Genomic DNA, 16,819 nt, shown 5'->3' with positions numbered 1-16,819 from the left:
AGCTTACCTCAACCATCGTCGGGTAGAACCGCAACAGCATCTCGGCCACCTGCCGGGACCGCAGCGACTCTACGTCGGCTGGGAGGAGGATCCCTTGGCACAACCTCCTCGCGAGGTTGTGGTCGGCCAACGCCGATGCACCCTCGGGGTAGTATGCGTCGGGAGGCATTGAGCGGCTCCCCGACCTATCTTCCTCCGCGAGCTCCATCGGGGCTTTCCCCCGATCAGCTGCCCCGACCGACGGGACTGGCAGCGACGGCACGCTGGAGTTCGACCCGGCGCCCCCCGTTGCGCCAACGGACGCCGCCGGACGATGTTCGGTTTCCCGAACATCATCCGGCTCCACCCGCGCTGGTGAAACCGCCGATATTTCTTCGGCCGCCTCCTCAGTCGGCCTCTCCTCAACTGGGACCGTCGGAGCCACGAGGGCTATGACCGGCTCCGACTGGTCGGTCGCCGATGCCTCGACGGTTGGCGGAGCTGGGGTTGGTTTCTTTGCAGGACGCGAAGGGCCGGCCCCCGACGCTGGCTTCTTCCTCGTGGCGAACTGCCGAATTTCGGCATCAGTCGGCCTCATCCTCGGTGGTGTCCCTGCAATACCGACAAGAGCGTTAAAGGCTGGACCAAGGGCCGACCAAAAGATGAACAAAAAGAAAAGCCGGAGGATCGGGCGATACCTATTCGGGGGACCAGACTCAAGCCGGCGTCATAGAGAGCTTGTTCGGTAACAAGCTCCCTCTGCTTCGGTACCGACATGTCCTTCAGTCGGTGGAAGTCCTCCCGGTCGTCCGCATCCACCCGACTGTTGTCGTTGGCCTCGGTTCGGGGTATACCCCAACGAGAAGGAAAGCCCCAAGGAGAAGAGGAGGAAACAAAGAAAAACTGGTTCTTCCATCCATGAATGGACGATGGAAGACCAGTTATGAAAGCAAGACCCTTCCGAGAGTTGAAGAGCCACCACCCTCGAGCTTTAGGGTGGGGTCGGAGCACAAAGAAGGCCCGGAAGAGTGAAACGCGGGGGTTGGTCGGCAAGAGCTGACACAATAGCGCGAAAGAAACGATTAAACGAACAGAGTTCGGCGCCAGTTGCGCCGGACAGAGTCCGTAGTAATCAAGTAGATTCCGGACGAACTCCGGAATCGAAAGTCGAAGACCCGTGCGAAGGTCTTCAACGTACAGCGCCAGATCGCCAGGCGGAGGGTTGTTGACCCGACCGCCGGCCCCTGGAGCGGAGAGCCGAAACTGCTCCGGGATGCGATAGTGCTCCCGAAGCTGATCGACATTCGGCCCCGAAAGTGAGGAGGCCTCATCTTCCGGAGCCGATCGGGAGTCGTCGGTCGGGTTCCCCGACCGAGCTCCCTGAGTCGGTTTCCTGGTCATTATGCAGGGACCGAAAGAGAAGAAAGAGAAGAAAGAGAAGAAAGGAAGGAAGAAGGAGAAGGGGGGACCACGGACCAGATGGACCCTCCGGAAGCGAAAAAGAGCTCTGCCCGCGACGACTGAGAAATCGCCCGGACAGAGTTTCCCCCAGCGAAATGTTGCAAATGTGGGTCAGGGGTCCGGGAGGTCCTATATATATAAGGCCGACCGACGGACGAGATCCTTCCGCGCTGACCGAAGACCTGCAGATGCGCGACGCGTGGCACCCATCGGTTGGCGGAGGAGTCGGCGCGCCCCGTCCCGGGACGGCCGCACCGCCCACATTAAATGCCGGAGGGGGCGCCGGCCAACCACCTTGACACGCGGCACGTGGGGCACGGCCCTGCATTCACGCGCCCGTGCCGGTTCGCGTTCCCGATGGGACGCCTGACAGCGGCCCTCTCTCCCGTAATCGGCGCCGAACATCCGATCGACTGACGTCGTATCGACCGGCGCCCGATCTTCTGGCACCGACGTGACGACTGACGACGACAAGACGTGGCGTCTGACACCTGACGCCGACGTGACCTCTGACATCGACTAGACGTCCGGATCGCTGGACATTCATGAGGCGTCTGACATCGGATCATCCGGCGGTACGGTCGGATCTACAAGTGCGACAAATCCACTCCCAGTCGTCCGGGATTGCTGCCCGAATGGAAGCATCGGCCAGCTCACCACCCGACTTAGGAGTGGAGGGGGGCAACTGTTGGGGAATGCCCACCGACCGACCGACCGGCTGTCGGAGGGTCCGACCGACCGGCGGCCCGACCGACCGACCGACCGTCGGTGGCCCGACCGACCGACTGACGGTCCAACCACCTCTGACCGACGACTCCGACTGGCCGATAGACCGACCGATCGTCGGTCCGGGCGACCGACTGACGGATGCCATCAGCGGCTAACCACCGGCCGTCCAACGGCCCATCGCCGACTGGGGGTACGTCGGGCGTATCCATCCCGACCGACTGAACCCCGAGGTTCGATGGCCGACTCACATGAAGCTCGCCGACCGATGGAGGGGCCCGACACCACTCGGCTGGCTAGGTCGGTCGGCCCCTCCAACCACCGTACAGCCGCCAGACGTTGTCAGCTCTGACACGGACGTGCGGCGCAGTTACCTAGGGGCATTGTCCCGCCGAGAGCCGGGTCAACCCTGGTGATTGGACGGCCACACGGCGACATGACGTTTTCACGGCGACTCTGACAATCCACAGTGAGTTGACAGTTCCTCACTTGTCCGCGCCATTAATGACGGCGCCATACCTAGCTCCACTATATATATCGGAGAAGGCAACAGTGCAAAGGATCGATCCGCCCGTCTCTCCCACATACGCAGGCTTGCTCCTCTCCCTCTCTCTCTCTTTCTCAGAGCTCTCTGTCTGTATTTCACTGTTGCCCAGTCATCTCTCTGACTTGACCGTCGGAGGGTCCCTGCCGGAGCCGCCTCCGGTCAGTGCGGACTTCCTTTTGCAGGTGCACGCTCCCCGGCGATCAGACGATGAGGCGATTGGCCGCAACACGACCAAATTTTGAGACAAAATTTCTGATAAATACCGACATAAGAATAAAAAATTTACCTCACGGCAGTACCTAATATGCTTCCAAGTTTCTTATTCCCTACATCTTAGATCAACGGACCAATCCAACTAAGTTCTAAATAAGTCAATTTAAACCTTATGATATAATTTAAATAAATATAAAATTTATCAAAAAAAATATCTAAAATAATTTTTGATTCGATAAAACTCTCCCTTCTATGAGGATTTACCGTTAACGCAGACAGAACAAGAAACGCGGCCGACTCCCCGAAGCCTGTAGCCAAACCACTGCATGCCCGTGCATTAAAAGCTCTTGCATCACAATTTGCGAATCTCCGCTGCCCAAATCCCATTAATGCGAGTAGCTTGTAAAAGAAAAAGAATAAGAAAAAGGAGCTCAAACAATCTCACATGGCCAAAAAAGGAACAAGAGAGCGATCCAATTGATCGCATGATTCGATATGCACGTGCACTAAACGGAAAATTTTTTATTATTAGGCAAACCATTCCAGACTCCAGACAAACATAAAACACAAAACAACCACAAAACATAACAAGAAACGCAAGTACTGAGAGCACCCTCTCTCTATATATACTCTCTCTTCCTCGATCTACTGAGGCGGAGGCGGCGGCTCTTTGCTCTCCAAGGGCTTGCTTCCTTTCTCTCCAACCACTCTGTCCATCCAAACATACCTCTATCTATTTATATCATAGCAGAACATTTTTATTCCGACGATCCCAAATATTTAAAAAAAAAAAAAAAAACATATAAAAACGACGCAAGACTCCAGGTGGAATGGCTGCCGGGTGACACAGCTCCACTTCCTACATGGAGGACGGAGAGGGCGGGGGAGGGTCATGGCCACGGGCCGACAGATACAACTTCCAGTCCTCGCCACCACATTGTTCCTCGACGAAGAGCCCTTCCGCCGTGTTGCTTCCTCCTCCACCCGGCGGCGCGTTGGCCGTCACGGCGACAGCAGTCGAAAACACGGGAGAATAAGTGGGCTGATGTCGCGGCCAGCCGTTTCCAATATAGCCCATGGCAGGATATGGGTCCAGCCCCAGCTGCTGAGCAGGCCGGCCTCTCCCAGTCCCGCCGAGCCCAAAGCCCAGCAGCTGCTGACGCTGCTGGTAGTTCGACCCACCGAACCGGGAATCGAGTGCCGGCAGAGAAATGACGGAGCTGGCCGGGCAATCCCCGATGATGCCATCGGGGTTGAAGTCCGGCAGTGCTTGCAGCCCCCATGGCAAGATCCCTCCCGTCCCACCGCCAAAGAGGATGGACGACGGCAAGGGATCGGCAGCGGGAGCGAGATCGGGCAAGCCAGCGGTGCCAACCGCAGCGGCGCTTCCGTTGGCCAGCATCTGAACTTTGGCGGCGGCGTTGGTTCCGCGGGACCTGCCCTTCCTGGACCTGCCGCCCACGGGGACGCTCCGGAGGGTGCCCCCCACGGTCCAGTAGCGCTTGCAGTTGTTGCAGTAGTAGCGCGGCTGCGACAGGCTGTAGTTGTTGTAGTAGCAGAACTTTGTGTCGCAAGACCCGCACCTCGGGCATTTCAATCTCGGCCGCGGCCGCTGCGGGCACTGCTGCAGCTGCTGCTGCACCGGCGGCCTTGTCCTCGGCTTCGGCTTCCTCTCATGCTGCGCCTGCTCGGACGCGGCCATTGCTCTCCCACTAATTTTTTTTTCTTTTTTTTTCCCTCTTTTAATGCTGTGGGTGAGAGGAGAGGGTGATGGGGGTGGGGGCTACTTATGAAGGGGTTGGGAAGGGGAGGGGCGCTTCCTTGGACTGGCCGGTGCGTTGCATGAGGGGGGGTGTTTTGGCGTATACCGGAGGGCCTTCTGCCGTTTCTGGCATGGAGTTTAGAGGGAGGGGCTCAACGTGTCCGTGAGAGGGCTGGGAATCCCCGTGCGCCCACCTCTCCTAAAACCAACGGCTTGGCCTCTAGCGATATGAAAACCTCCTGGCAGTATATCGAAAAAACTAATAGAGATATTTTTCCTAAAACTATATCGTTAGAATCCGCATGAGAATCTCGAGAGATGTTTCCAGTCCGCTGGAACACGGTGATCATAAATGATAATAAGTGAGTGAACAAGAGATATACGGGATTGGTTTTATCCGCTCGATATCTTTGTAACTGATTGTTCTCCTTGGTTTCTAGCCATTTATAACTGATTAATTGTTTTTTATTTTATTATTTTGCAGGTGGAAGGAAATAGAGGTGGGGAAGAAGACCGATGGAATGCGTCGTCGGAACCACAAAAGAAGAGACGACAGCAGTTGCGGAAGGGTTGCAAACCATTGAGAAGGATGGGATGGTGTTTTGTTCTCAAATGTCGTACGAGTTCGACGCATGGGATATGCGTGTGGCGACGCCAGTCTTCTTCAGAACAGCGGTTATCGGTTTGCCTCGTCTGCCTCTGTAATATAATGTTCTCCATTAATACTCGTATTTTTATTAATTTATATTTTATTTTTTTTTAAAAAAATTATTATATATATTACTGCTTGTCTCCTTCAGAGATGGTGCTGCATGGACGGCGCCACAAGACGGCACTGGAGCGAGAGAATAATGGAGGTCTCCGAATGGAGGTCTCCGAATACCTGCAACAAAAGTCTGCACACTGGAGAGACCGATGGAGAGTTCTCTAATGAGAGATCCTCCGATGCTTAAGTTAGTCGTAGTCGGAGCGAGAGAATAATACGAGGTAGTATGAGAGTCAAAGAAGGAGAGAGAGAAATCTCTTATAATATTGGCTTTTGCCTCCTTTTAGGGGAGAGGTCTGTCAAGTGATAGATCACTGCTCGTTGGAGAAGTGGTCGTCATAGAATCAAAAATAGTGGATGTCAATCAGCTTTAATAGGATCAATCTTTTACTAATGGGCAAAGGCTGCTAACGCCATCGATTGTCAAGTCGAGAAGCCCCACATGCCAGAGACCCTCCAAAGTTTCAATGGATTTCACAGTGGACTGTGGTAGAGATTGAGAGAGTTTGGTGATTACCCGATAATGTAGATGTCGCCAAATTGCCGATCTCATTCGAATGGTTGAATAGTAGCTGAAGTCTGTAGAGCTGTTGAAGGGGCCGTGTGATATCGTTCGAATTGCGCAGTCTCTGTGGCCTCATCGTATTGCCGTGTGTTCGTCACATCATCAAAAAATTATCATATCATCAGATGGATAAAATACGGTCCAACAATATACTTTATTAACTTATTTTATTTTTTATTCTTTGATCATATTTGGATGATTAGATTCTCTGATTTTAATCATAGTTGTTAATTCAGATATTGCATAAAGGGAGAGAAAGTATACTTAAATGGTCATCAAGGGAAGGGATGTCTGTGTGTCTTCATACGAGAACCAGATACGATCAATATTTTGTAAAGAATAAAGCATCCAAAAATCTTAATAGATTTTATGAATCTCCACTCATATATAAATGTTCAAGATGGTTCTGTAAATTATTGTTAGGATTTGATACTTCGAGATTCAGTCCACATTGAGTTCATAGCGAGGTTCGCGAAGAAAACAGAGTCCAATGAGGTCAAGATCATCCAAAACGGAGCTCGAACGGAGAAGATACGAGCTTTTGAAGTCAGCACGAGATCCGAGGTGGTGGAGGACCGCCGGCGGAGCGACGGCGACGCAGCTCAGGTGGGACAATGTGCGGGATGCGCGACCCAAGCGCGCGGCCAAGGCGGGCGAGCGGCCCAGCCGAGCGCGCGGCCCAGGCGAACGAGCGGCCCAGGCCAGCGAGCGGTCCAACCCGTACGCGGGCCCGTGCGCGGGCGAGGCCAAGGCCCGTGCGCGCGGGCTGGCCCAAGCCCAGGTGCCTTGTCTGGGCCTGTACCCCGGTCCACCGTGGATCGAGCGGTCTATGGCGGACCGTGTGGGCATTTTTCACGCATTTTTTATGGTCCACGGTACTATTCCGTGAACCGATCGTGATCAGACGGCCCAAGGAGTTTTCGATGATGATCGAACAATTCAGAAACTTGATTTGGGCTGATTAAGGAGTCTTAAACCTAATCTAATTGGGTTTAAGCCCTATAAAAGATTGAGAACAATAAACAGAGGGATGTGGTTTTGGTTTTCTCCTGTGGATGCACCGTACGTGACCCGAAGAAGAGAGAGAAGGTTGTGACACTGAGAAGAGAGCAAGAGCAAGGCTTTGGAGAGGCTTTTGGATAGCGGACGTCAGGTACTTCAGAGGTTCAGGGGGTCTTCCAAGAGAGAGAGAGCTTTTGAGAGGGGAACTTCTAGTGAGAGAGAATTGGGTGTACAAGGGTTGAGGATGAGGTCTCCTCTTGTAAATTTTTTTTCTCATAGTGAAGTTTGCAGGTCCCGTAGAGATGAACTCTTTTGTGGCGATCCACGTATTTTGATTATTTTTGTTTTGTTTCTTCTTTCTTCTTACTGCATCGCGTGGTACTGAAAAGGTCTTGGGAGGTGGTGTCCTGATCAGACATCCACCCAACAATTATAATAAGCTACAAGATTTGATTGATGGTTCTACGTACAATCCACAAATATTTTAAAGGTTGGAGGACCAAACAAGTTAACCTAGAAGATGAAAATTAAGAATTTATATAAAATATGTTCAAAATTAAACATTTAAACTATTATAACAAGGACCAAGCATATCAAAGATATATACTCTTGGATAAGGAAAACCAAGGATGGCAATATTTTTTTTCATAAGAAGGATAATATTATTTTCTATGCCAAGGAATTGTGTGCGATATTGTATGCAAGCTCGACCACTGGAATTTTTTGCTCATGACACGCCTTAAACATTTTTTGCCCATCCATCCAATAACATTAAAAAAAATATAGAAGCAGACGATCAAACTTTGCTATAATATATTAACGGCAATTTTATTGGTACACATAAGTTGCATATCTGCTCAGTTTTTGATATAAAAATTAATGCATAGTTTTATACTAACATATGATCGATAAACTACTTCTCACCAAACACATCACACTGATCGTTGAGCTATACACATTACAACAATATTGGTAGAAAATATGGTAACAATATGGACGTTACAATTCATAGGGTTTATCACAATCAATATAGCAAGTACGGGCTGTATTTGCAAATATTCTTTAACAGACTAGTTTTTTATAAATCATTTAATTATATCGCATATTATGATATTATAAGTTTCACCGATGCAAGAAACTTTTCTATTTAAAAGCCTAATTTCAAATATTTCTCATTACACTTGAATTGAGACATTGCAACTATTATTTGTATGGAAAGAGTGGAGGATAGAAAACATGTAATTAATGAAGATGAACATTAAAAATGGAAAGATGTTTGTATATACAATAGAAAATAGAATGCGATCTGTTGGTGCAAAAATCTGCTTGCGCCGGAGAAGCTGGAGTCGGAGAAGTCGCGGTCGCCGCCGGAACCTGCAAAGGAAGTCTAAACCGGAGGTGGGGTTGTTCCGGCAAGACCCTCCGACGCTCAAGTCAGTTCTCTGCCTCAACAAGAATGGAGTGCTCGAACGGAGAATTTAGCAGAGTTTTGAAATAAGAAATGAGCTTATAGAATAACGTATCTGGGTCTCCCCTTTTTATAGGCGGAGGAGGTAACGGATTGATGGCGACGTTTGTAATCGTCTGGTAGTGGGCCGCTCATAGTCAAGAGGAATCTACTGCGAAGAGTAGTGGAGTAGACCCGTGGCCATCATTGGGGCGTGCCACGTGGAATCTGCCGCGGAAAGTGGGGCGCGGATGCTGTCGCGTCTTGCCAGCGGATGGGAGAATCGTGCGATATCCGTTGCAGGAGGTGGAGCAGGATCGCGGCCGTTTATCATGGCCTGTCAGGTAGTAATGGAGCCGCGTGGACGTAGGATCCGTCACAGGGAGTGGAGCAGTGTTGCGACCGTTACTGCGGCTTTTCAGGGAGTGATGGAGCTGCGCGGAGTCCGCCGCAGGAAGTGGAGCAGGATCGTGGCCGTGATTGTGGCCCGGGAGTACAGGTCTGCTGGCTGAAGCTCGGCAGCGATCGGAGTCTGGCTCCCGTAGGAGTCCGGACGGAGTCCGCTTGCAGTTGACGTTGTCAGCGGAGTCCGGCTCCCGTAGGAGTCCGGACGAAGGCTGCTTGCAGCTGACGTTGTCGGCGGAGTCCGGCTCCCGTAGGAGTCCGGACGAAGGCTGCTTGCAGCTGTTGGAATTGAGGACGAAGCCCGGCTCCCGTAGGAGTCCGGGCGGAGTCTCCCTGCAATTAAAGTCAGAGGGGAGGTCCGGCTCCCGTAGGAGTCCGGACGAGGCCTACCAGCGGTTGATGCTGAGGACGGAACCCGGCTCTCGTAGGAGTCCGGGTGGAGCTGTCCTGTAGTCGATGTCGGCGGCGGAGCCCAGCTCCCGTAGGAGTCCGGGCGGAGTCTGCTTGCGGCTGAAGCTGTTGGAGTTCTCGATGACGGAGCCCGGCTCCCGTAGGAGTCCGGGCGAAGTTGTCGTGTAGTCGATTCCACTGAGGACTTCGGCTGTGGGTATTTTATACCCAACACCAGTCTCCCTACTTCCGAGTTTGAATTTCAAACGAAGGAAGTACAAAGAGAGTGATGGGCACAGCCGAAACCGTCCCTTCGAATCCTTCGCACTACCGCCTTCGAATATTTTGGCATTAAATGTGCGCGTGCCGGAGTCTTTTCGAATTGGAGCGGTACGAGGGGACACTTCGAAATTCCCGCAGGTACACTGGCCTAGGTACGGTGCAATTATGATCCTGCCAACCGTCAGCCGCTTTTAGCCGTCTGTCAGGGGGAGTGGGACACGTGTCAGATGCGGACTGGCCTGAGGGATTCGCGATCATTATGGCGCCAGATCCCAGGGTCTATTTAAACCCGTCCTCCCACCTTTAGGCGTCCTACTCCGTTCCTGAGTTCTCACTAGTGTCTGTCTTCTCTTCGAGAGCCCTGCTTCAGTGAGCGTCTTCTCGAGCCGTAGGCGCCTCCCATTTTTCGTCCCTCAGGTCTCTCAGAGTAATATAGGTTAGTGCCAACCTTCCTCTCACCGCCTAGGGGCTTCTTTTCTCGTCATTACTTTTGTGCATCCCTCCGAGTTAGTCTTCGGCCTCTCGTTCCCCTTTCGGTCCATCTTTTTAGGGTCCTTTAGATCCCCCCTTCGAAACTACTCAAAATGTCCTCTGGCTCTTCTGCTCCCAGCAGTTCCGAGAGTTCTTCTGCTTCGAACCCCCAGGTCCCTGTCTCTGTGGACGAACCCGCGCCTGGGGTTGGGCTTCGCCCGGTTTTCGCACCGGGCGTTATTCCATGTTCCTCGACTTCGGAGGAACTCCTTCTGATAAGGGTTCAGTATGGAGTTCCTCCGGAGTACGACCTCGAGCTACCTGGCCCCTCTGACCGGGCCAGCACTCCCCCTCCCGGTCGTTTTTGTTTGTATCAGGAAGCGTTCCGTGCCGGACTCCGATTTTCGCTTCCTTCCTTTGTCGCTGCCCTCTTCCGCTTCTTGGACATCTCTCTCGCTTCCGTGGCCCCGAATTCCTTTAGGTTTTTGATAGGGTTTCTCTCCCTCTGCCACGTAGTCGAGGTTCAGCCATCTCTCTCCTTGTTTAGGCATTTTTATACCTTCAAACGCCATCCTTCGGTGAAGGACTGGTGGTACTTCTCCCTCCGGTTCGGTAAGAAGGGGTTGCTGAAAGGCGCCCCTTCTTCGATCCATAATTGGAAGGGAAAATACCTCTTCGTCCACTGCCCGACCCTGGAACTGGGCCTGCCCCCTTGGGGCTCTCTGAGGGATTCTGTCCGCCAGACTCCCAACCTGGGGGAGGACGACCTCCAGGCCGCCCAGAAGCTTCTAACTTATCCCGCTCCTTCCCTTCCTAATCTTCTGAGGGAGCAGCTTCTTTTCGACATCGGCCTGAGCCCCCAGGATCCAGCGAGTATTCATCTTATCTTTTCTTTTCTTGTCTTTCTCCTCTTCTTCTCTTTACCTCTTTTTTTTTCCCCCTCTCTTCTTTTTCTTTCTTTTTTTTTTTTTTTTTTTTTTTTGACTCTTGATTGATCGGTGTTGCTTCTTTTTCTCCTTTTTCTTCTTTCTTCTCTTTCTCCTTGCAATAAGTCGTTCCCTGATGCTTTTGCCTTCCGATGGCAGTGCCCTGCAGAAGCACTCCCCTTGCCCCTGGGGGTCCCGCTGAAATCGACAATCCAACGGTTAAAAAAGGAGGTCCTTCACCTGACGAAGAAGTTGAAGAAGACGGAAAGCGAACTCCGCAAATCGAGAGAAGGCCATTCTGAAGCCGCCACTGAAGCCGCCCACTTTCGGAGTCTCCATGTGAAGGCGATCATGGATTACAGCCGGAGGAAGGCGAACTTCGCAAAGGAACTCGAGGAGTGCAAGAAGAGCACCAGCGACCGTATTTGGGCTCAAGAAGCCAGGATCAGCGCCCTTAAAGTGGAACTGTCAGCTGCGAAGAGGAAGATCGGCCAGCTGGAAGGAAATTCATCCCGGCTCTTGGCCCGAGTTGATGATCAACAGAAGTGGTCGCAGAAGGTCTCCGACCTTCAGAAGCAGCTTCAAGACGCCGAGATGAGCCACGACGTGCAGTGGGCCAGCTGGCGCCGGCAGGTGAAAGAGTATAAAGGGAGATTCCGGACAGCGGCCGACAAAGTCGTTCGTCTCCAGAGGCAGCTGGCTAACAGGGCGCAGCTTACTTCCGCCCAAGATTCTGAAGAGCTCCAAGCCCTGAGAGGCACTGTTGAAGGGATTTCTGTCTCCCTCGGGGAGAAGTCAGCCGAGCTGCAACAAGTGAAGATCCAACTGGCACTTGAGCGGCAGGCCGTCGCAGACGTGGAGGCGGAGTCCGAAGTTTTGAGGAAGAGGCATCGAGAAGCGGAGGCTGAGAGCCAGCAACTTCGTCGGGCGCTCCAGGACGCGCTGCGGAAGAGGGAAGAGCTAGAAGGAGAAATAGAGAATCTGAGGCAGTCCTGGTTGAGGGACGGAATAGATAACTCTAGGTCGGAGGGAGCAGGGCCTCCTTAGAGCTCTTTTTGCCTTTCTGTCTCATCATATAGTTATTTCTTTTTTGTCGTTTTGCCCTCCTTTCATTGGCCTTTCTGGCTTTGTAGTGTGTATATCGGAAATAAAATAAAAAGAGCGTTTTGCGTTACTTCGTCCGCGCACTGCACTAATATCGCTGTCTGCCGAACCTTTCTTGCCATCTGACTTGCCTGATGTTGACATCATTGGGAGGGGGCTTTTTCCTTTCATCTGATCTTGTTAGCCGGTCAGGTTTCGCCACCATTAACCCTTGCTGCAGAAGTCGTGGATGGAGCCCGACTCTCGTAGGAGTCCGACTGAAGTCTTCCTTGTAGGCGGAACCCGGCTCCCGTAGGAGTCCGGGCGAAGTCTTCCTTGTAGGCGGAACCCGGCTCCCGTAGAAGTCCGGGCGAAGTCTTCCTTGCGGGCGGAACCCGGCTCCCGTAGGAGTCCGGACGAAGTCTTCCTTGCGGGCGGAACCCGGCTCCCGTAGGAGTCCGGGTGAAGTCTTCCTTGCGGGCGGAACCCGGCTCCCGTAGGAGCCCGGGTGAAGTCTTCCTTGCGGGCGGAACCCGGCTCCCGTAGGAGTCCGGGTGAAGTCTTCCTCGCGGGCGGAATCCGGCTCCCGTAGGAGTCCGGGCGAAGTCTTTCTTGCAGGCAGAACCCGGCTCCCTCGCGGACGAAATCCGGCTCCCGTAGGAGTCCGGGTGAAGTCTTCTTTGCGGGCGAAACCCGGCTCCCGTAGGAGTCCGGGTGAAGTCTTCCTTGCGGGTGAAACCCGGCTCCCGTAGGAGCCCGGGTGAAGTCTTCCTCGCGGGCGGAATCCAGCTCCCGTAGGAGTCCGGGTGAAGTCTTCCTCGCGGGCGGAATCCGGCTCCCGTAGGAGTCCGGGTGAAGTCTTTCTTGCAGGCGGAACCCGGCTCCCGTAGGAGTCCGGGTGAAGTCTTTCTTGCGGGCGGAACCCGGCTCCCATAGGAGTCCGGGTGAAGTCTTCCTCGCGGGCGGAATCCGGCTCCCGTAGGAGTCCTGGTGAAGTCTTCCTGGCAGGCGGAATCCGGCTCCCGTAGGAGTTCGGGTGAAGTCTTTCTTGCGGGTGGAACCCGGCTCCCGTAGGAGTCCGGGTGAAGTCTTCCTCGCGGGCGGAACCCAGCTCCCGTAGGAGTCCGGGTGAAGTCTTTCTTTGCGTCGTGAATGGAACCCGACTCCCGTAGGAGTCCGGACCTTCCATTTTGCTCGAGCCGGCGTGAGGTTCTCCCCTCGTTACCAGCCTGGCTATGGGGGCGCGTTAGGGCACTGTAAGGCCTCTCCCCCCATCCGGTCTAAAAGAATCGGGCCTTTGACTTTGCTCATGTCAGGACGAGGTTCTCCTCCTGTTCCTGACATGGCTGTGGGGGCACATTAAGGCGTTGTAAGGCCTCTCCCCCCATCCGGTCTAAAAGAACCGGGCCTTTGACTTTGCTCATGTCAGGACGAGGTTCTCCTCCTGTTCCTGACATGGCTGTGGGGGCACATTAGGGCGTTGTAAGGCCTCTCCCCCCATCCGGTCTAAAAGAACCGGGCCTTTGACTTTGCTCATGTCAGGACGAGGTTCTCCTCCTGTTCCTGACATGGCTGTGGGGGCACATTAGGGCGTTGTAAGGCCTCTCCCCCCATCCGGTCTAAGAGAACCGGGCCTTTGACTTTGCTCATGTCAGGACGAGGTTCTCCTCCTGTTCCTGACATGGCTTTGTTTTTGGAGGGATCATATCCAGTCATAATAAATCCACGCCAGGTGGGAAGGGCACGTTAGGTAGAAAGGAAAGTAGATTCAAGGTGAAATCGTAAGTGATACATTTACAGTTTTTTTGCTCCTCCTTGAGGCCCTCCGGTGATGGAGTCGATGGTCCCGATAGGAGGCCGGTCCCCGGGTTGCTCCTCCCTTCTCTGTGGTTCAGGCTGTGGGAGGGCTCTTGGCCGGTCTCCTCTACCCTCAGGCCTGCGGCGGATGAATCTGTCGAGTCGACCTCGTCGAATGAGCTCCTCGATCTCGTCCTGGAGCTGGATGCATTCCTCTGTGTCGTGGCCGTGGTAGCGGTGGTAGAGGCAGAACTTGTTGGGATTGCGTTTTTCGGGGTGTGTGCGCATCCTCTCTGATCTAGGGAGCTGCTCCCTGACCTCCATTAATACCTGGGCCTTCGAGGCGTTGAGGGGGGCGTAGTTGTGAAATCACCCTGGTGGGCAGCCCCGTCGAACCCCGCGGTCCGGGCTTCTCTGCCTGCATGCCCGGGGTGGAGTATGGGCGCGCTTATGTCCAGGAGGGGATCGGGAACGCGGTCGGGCTTCCTTTGGCCTTTTCTCAACTGCGGGCTTACTCGAATCTCCCGCTTGCCGCTCCCTTGCTGTCTCTTCGTCCTTCATTTTGAAGGCTTCTTCCGCTCGGGCGTATCCTTCAGCCTGAGCCAGTAAATCGGCAAAATCCCTGGGGTACTTCTTCTCCAGGGAGAACAAAAGATCATTCTTCTGAAGGCCACCTTTCAGGGCGGCCATGGCAACTGATTGGTCCAAGTTCCGGACCTCCAACACCGCGATGTTAAAGTGGTTGACGTAGGCCCGTATGGACTCTCCTTCCCTCTGCTTGATGTTGATGAGGGACTCCGAACCCTTCCGGGGGCACCGGCTGCTGACAAAATGGGCCACAAATTGGTGGCTCATTTGATCGAAGAAAAAGATGGTACCCGGCTTCAAAGTCGAGTACCAGTTCTTCGCTGCTCCCTTCAAAGTAGACGGAAAAGTCCGGCATAAGATGGCGTCAGGAGCACTGTGAAGCAGCATCATCGTCCGGAAGGCCTCCAGATGATCAACCGGATCCGAAGTCCCGTCGTAGCTTTCGAACTGGGGAAGCTTGAAGTTTGGCGGGATCGGTTCCTGCATGATCATTTGAGAGAAGGGAGGGTCAGTACAAATATCCTCACCATGAGCGGGGGGCGTGTGGCGGAGTTCTTCAATCCGTCGGTTCATCTCCTGGAGCCTTCGGTCCAGGAAATCCTCTCGACTTCGAGTCTCGAGGGTCCTCTGGCAGAGCGGGGGCAGGGATCTTCCAGGGGTGGAGTCGTGGTCCGATTGAGGGCTCTCTACCCTCGGATTTGTTTTCCCGGGAAGGACGGGGCGGCTGGCCCAGGTGGCCCACCCCGCCGCCGGGTTCTGACATTCCGGAGATGCCCTTTCCGGGTGCGCTGACGCCTGCGGTTGCTGCTGCTGTATTGCTTGCACAGCTTCGATGAGGCCTCTGACCTGCTGTGCCAGCAAGTCAAATTGCTCCGCGCCAACCGCCGCCGCCGGAGGAGGAGGAGGAGGCTGGAAAATAGGAGGGGAGGCCGAAGCCTGAGATCTGGCCGCGGAGGCCGTGGACCGTCGTGTGGACGCCTTGCATGGAGGCATCGAGCGTGGATCTCGCGGGGGAAAATTAGGAGTGGGTGTCGGAGAGACGATCGGAGGCGGCTCCGTTGAACACTCCTTTAAGAACAAGGGTACTGCGAGGGTTCAGCCCCTTCCTCTAGCGCCAATCCTGTTGGTGCAAAAATCTGCTTGCGCCGGAGAAGATGGAGTCGGAGAAGTCGCGGTCGCCGCCGGGACCTGCAAAGGAAGTCTAAACCGGAGGTGGAGTTGCTCCGGCAAGACCCTCCGACGCTCAAGTCAGTTCTCTGCCTCAACAAGAATGGAGTGCTCGAACGGAGAATTTAGCAGAGTTTTGAAATAAGAAATGAGCTTATAGAATAACGTATCTGGGTCTCCCCTTTTTATAGGCGGAGGAGGTAACGGATTGATGGCGACGTTTGTAACCGTCTGGTAGTGGGCCACTCATAGTCAAGAGGAATCTACTGCGAAGAGTAGTGGAGTAGACCCGTGGCCATCACTGGGGCGTGCCACGTGGAATCTGCCGCGGGAAGTAGGGCGCGAATGCTGTCGCGTCTTGCCAGCGGATGAGAGAATCGTGCGATATCCGTTGCAGGAGGTGGGCAGGATCGCGGCCGTTTATCGTGGCCTGTCGGTAGTAATGGAGCCGCGTGGACGTGGGATCCATCACAGGGAGTGGAGCAGTGTTGCGACCGTTACTGCGGCTTGTCAGGGAGTGATGGAGCTGCGCGGAGTCCGCCGCAGGAAGTGGAGCAGGATCGTGGCCGTGATTGTGGCCCGGGAGTGCAGGTCTGCTGGCTGAAGCTCGGCAGCGGTCGGAGTCCGGCTCCCATAGGAGTCCGGATGGAGTCCGCTTGCGGTTGACGTTGTCGGCGGAGTCCGGCTCCCGTAGGAGTCCGGACGAAGGCTGCTTGCAGCTGACGTTGTCGGCGGAGTCCGGCTCCCGTAGGAGTCCGGACGAAGGCTGCTTGCAGCTGTTGGAATTGAGGACGAAGCCCGGCTCCCGTAGGAGTCCGGGCGGAGTCTCCCTGCAATTAAAGTCAGAGGGGAGGTCCGGCTCCCGTAGGAGTCCGGACGAGGCCTACCAGCGGTTGATGCTGAGGACGGAGCCCGGCTCCCGTAGGAGTCCGGGTGGAGCTGTCCTGTAGTCGATGTCGGCGGCGGAGCCCGGCTCCCGTAGGAGTCCGGGCGGAGTCTGCTTGCGGCTGAAGCTGTTGGAGTTCTCGGTGACGGAGCCCGGCTCCCGTAGGAGTCCGGGCGAAGTTGTCGTGTAGTCGATTCTACTGAAGACTTCGGCTGTGGGTATTTTATACCCAACCCGATCTATATAAACTTTGTGAATCGTGAGGACTCCAAAAGTCCTAATAAAAATTGCATCTATCTTGACTCACATGTAAATTCTCAAGATTGTACAATGTGATTTACAATGAGCCAAAGATT

General features: G+C 54.1%; 1 protein-coding gene across 1 annotated transcript; it reads right to left on the bottom strand.

Annotated features, from left to right (window-relative positions):
• Nucleotides 1-3,433: 3,433 nt before the first annotated feature.
• Nucleotides 3,434-4,675, bottom strand: LOC105052488 (uncharacterized). The gene has a single exon (XM_010933316.2). The coding sequence runs from the start codon at nucleotides 4,626-4,628 to the stop codon at nucleotides 3,786-3,788; it is 843 nt and encodes a 280-aa protein (XP_010931618.1). The 5' UTR covers nucleotides 4,629-4,675; the 3' UTR covers nucleotides 3,434-3,785.
• Between the last annotated feature and the right edge of the window lie 12,144 nt (nucleotides 4,676-16,819).

The sequence above is a fragment of the Elaeis guineensis genome, chromosome 2 (genome assembly GCF_000442705.2).
Source record: "Elaeis guineensis isolate ETL-2024a chromosome 2, EG11, whole genome shotgun sequence".
Classification (NCBI taxonomy): Eukaryota; Viridiplantae; Streptophyta; class Magnoliopsida; order Arecales; family Arecaceae; genus Elaeis; species Elaeis guineensis.
This window is presented reverse-complemented; position numbering and strand designations above follow the sequence as displayed.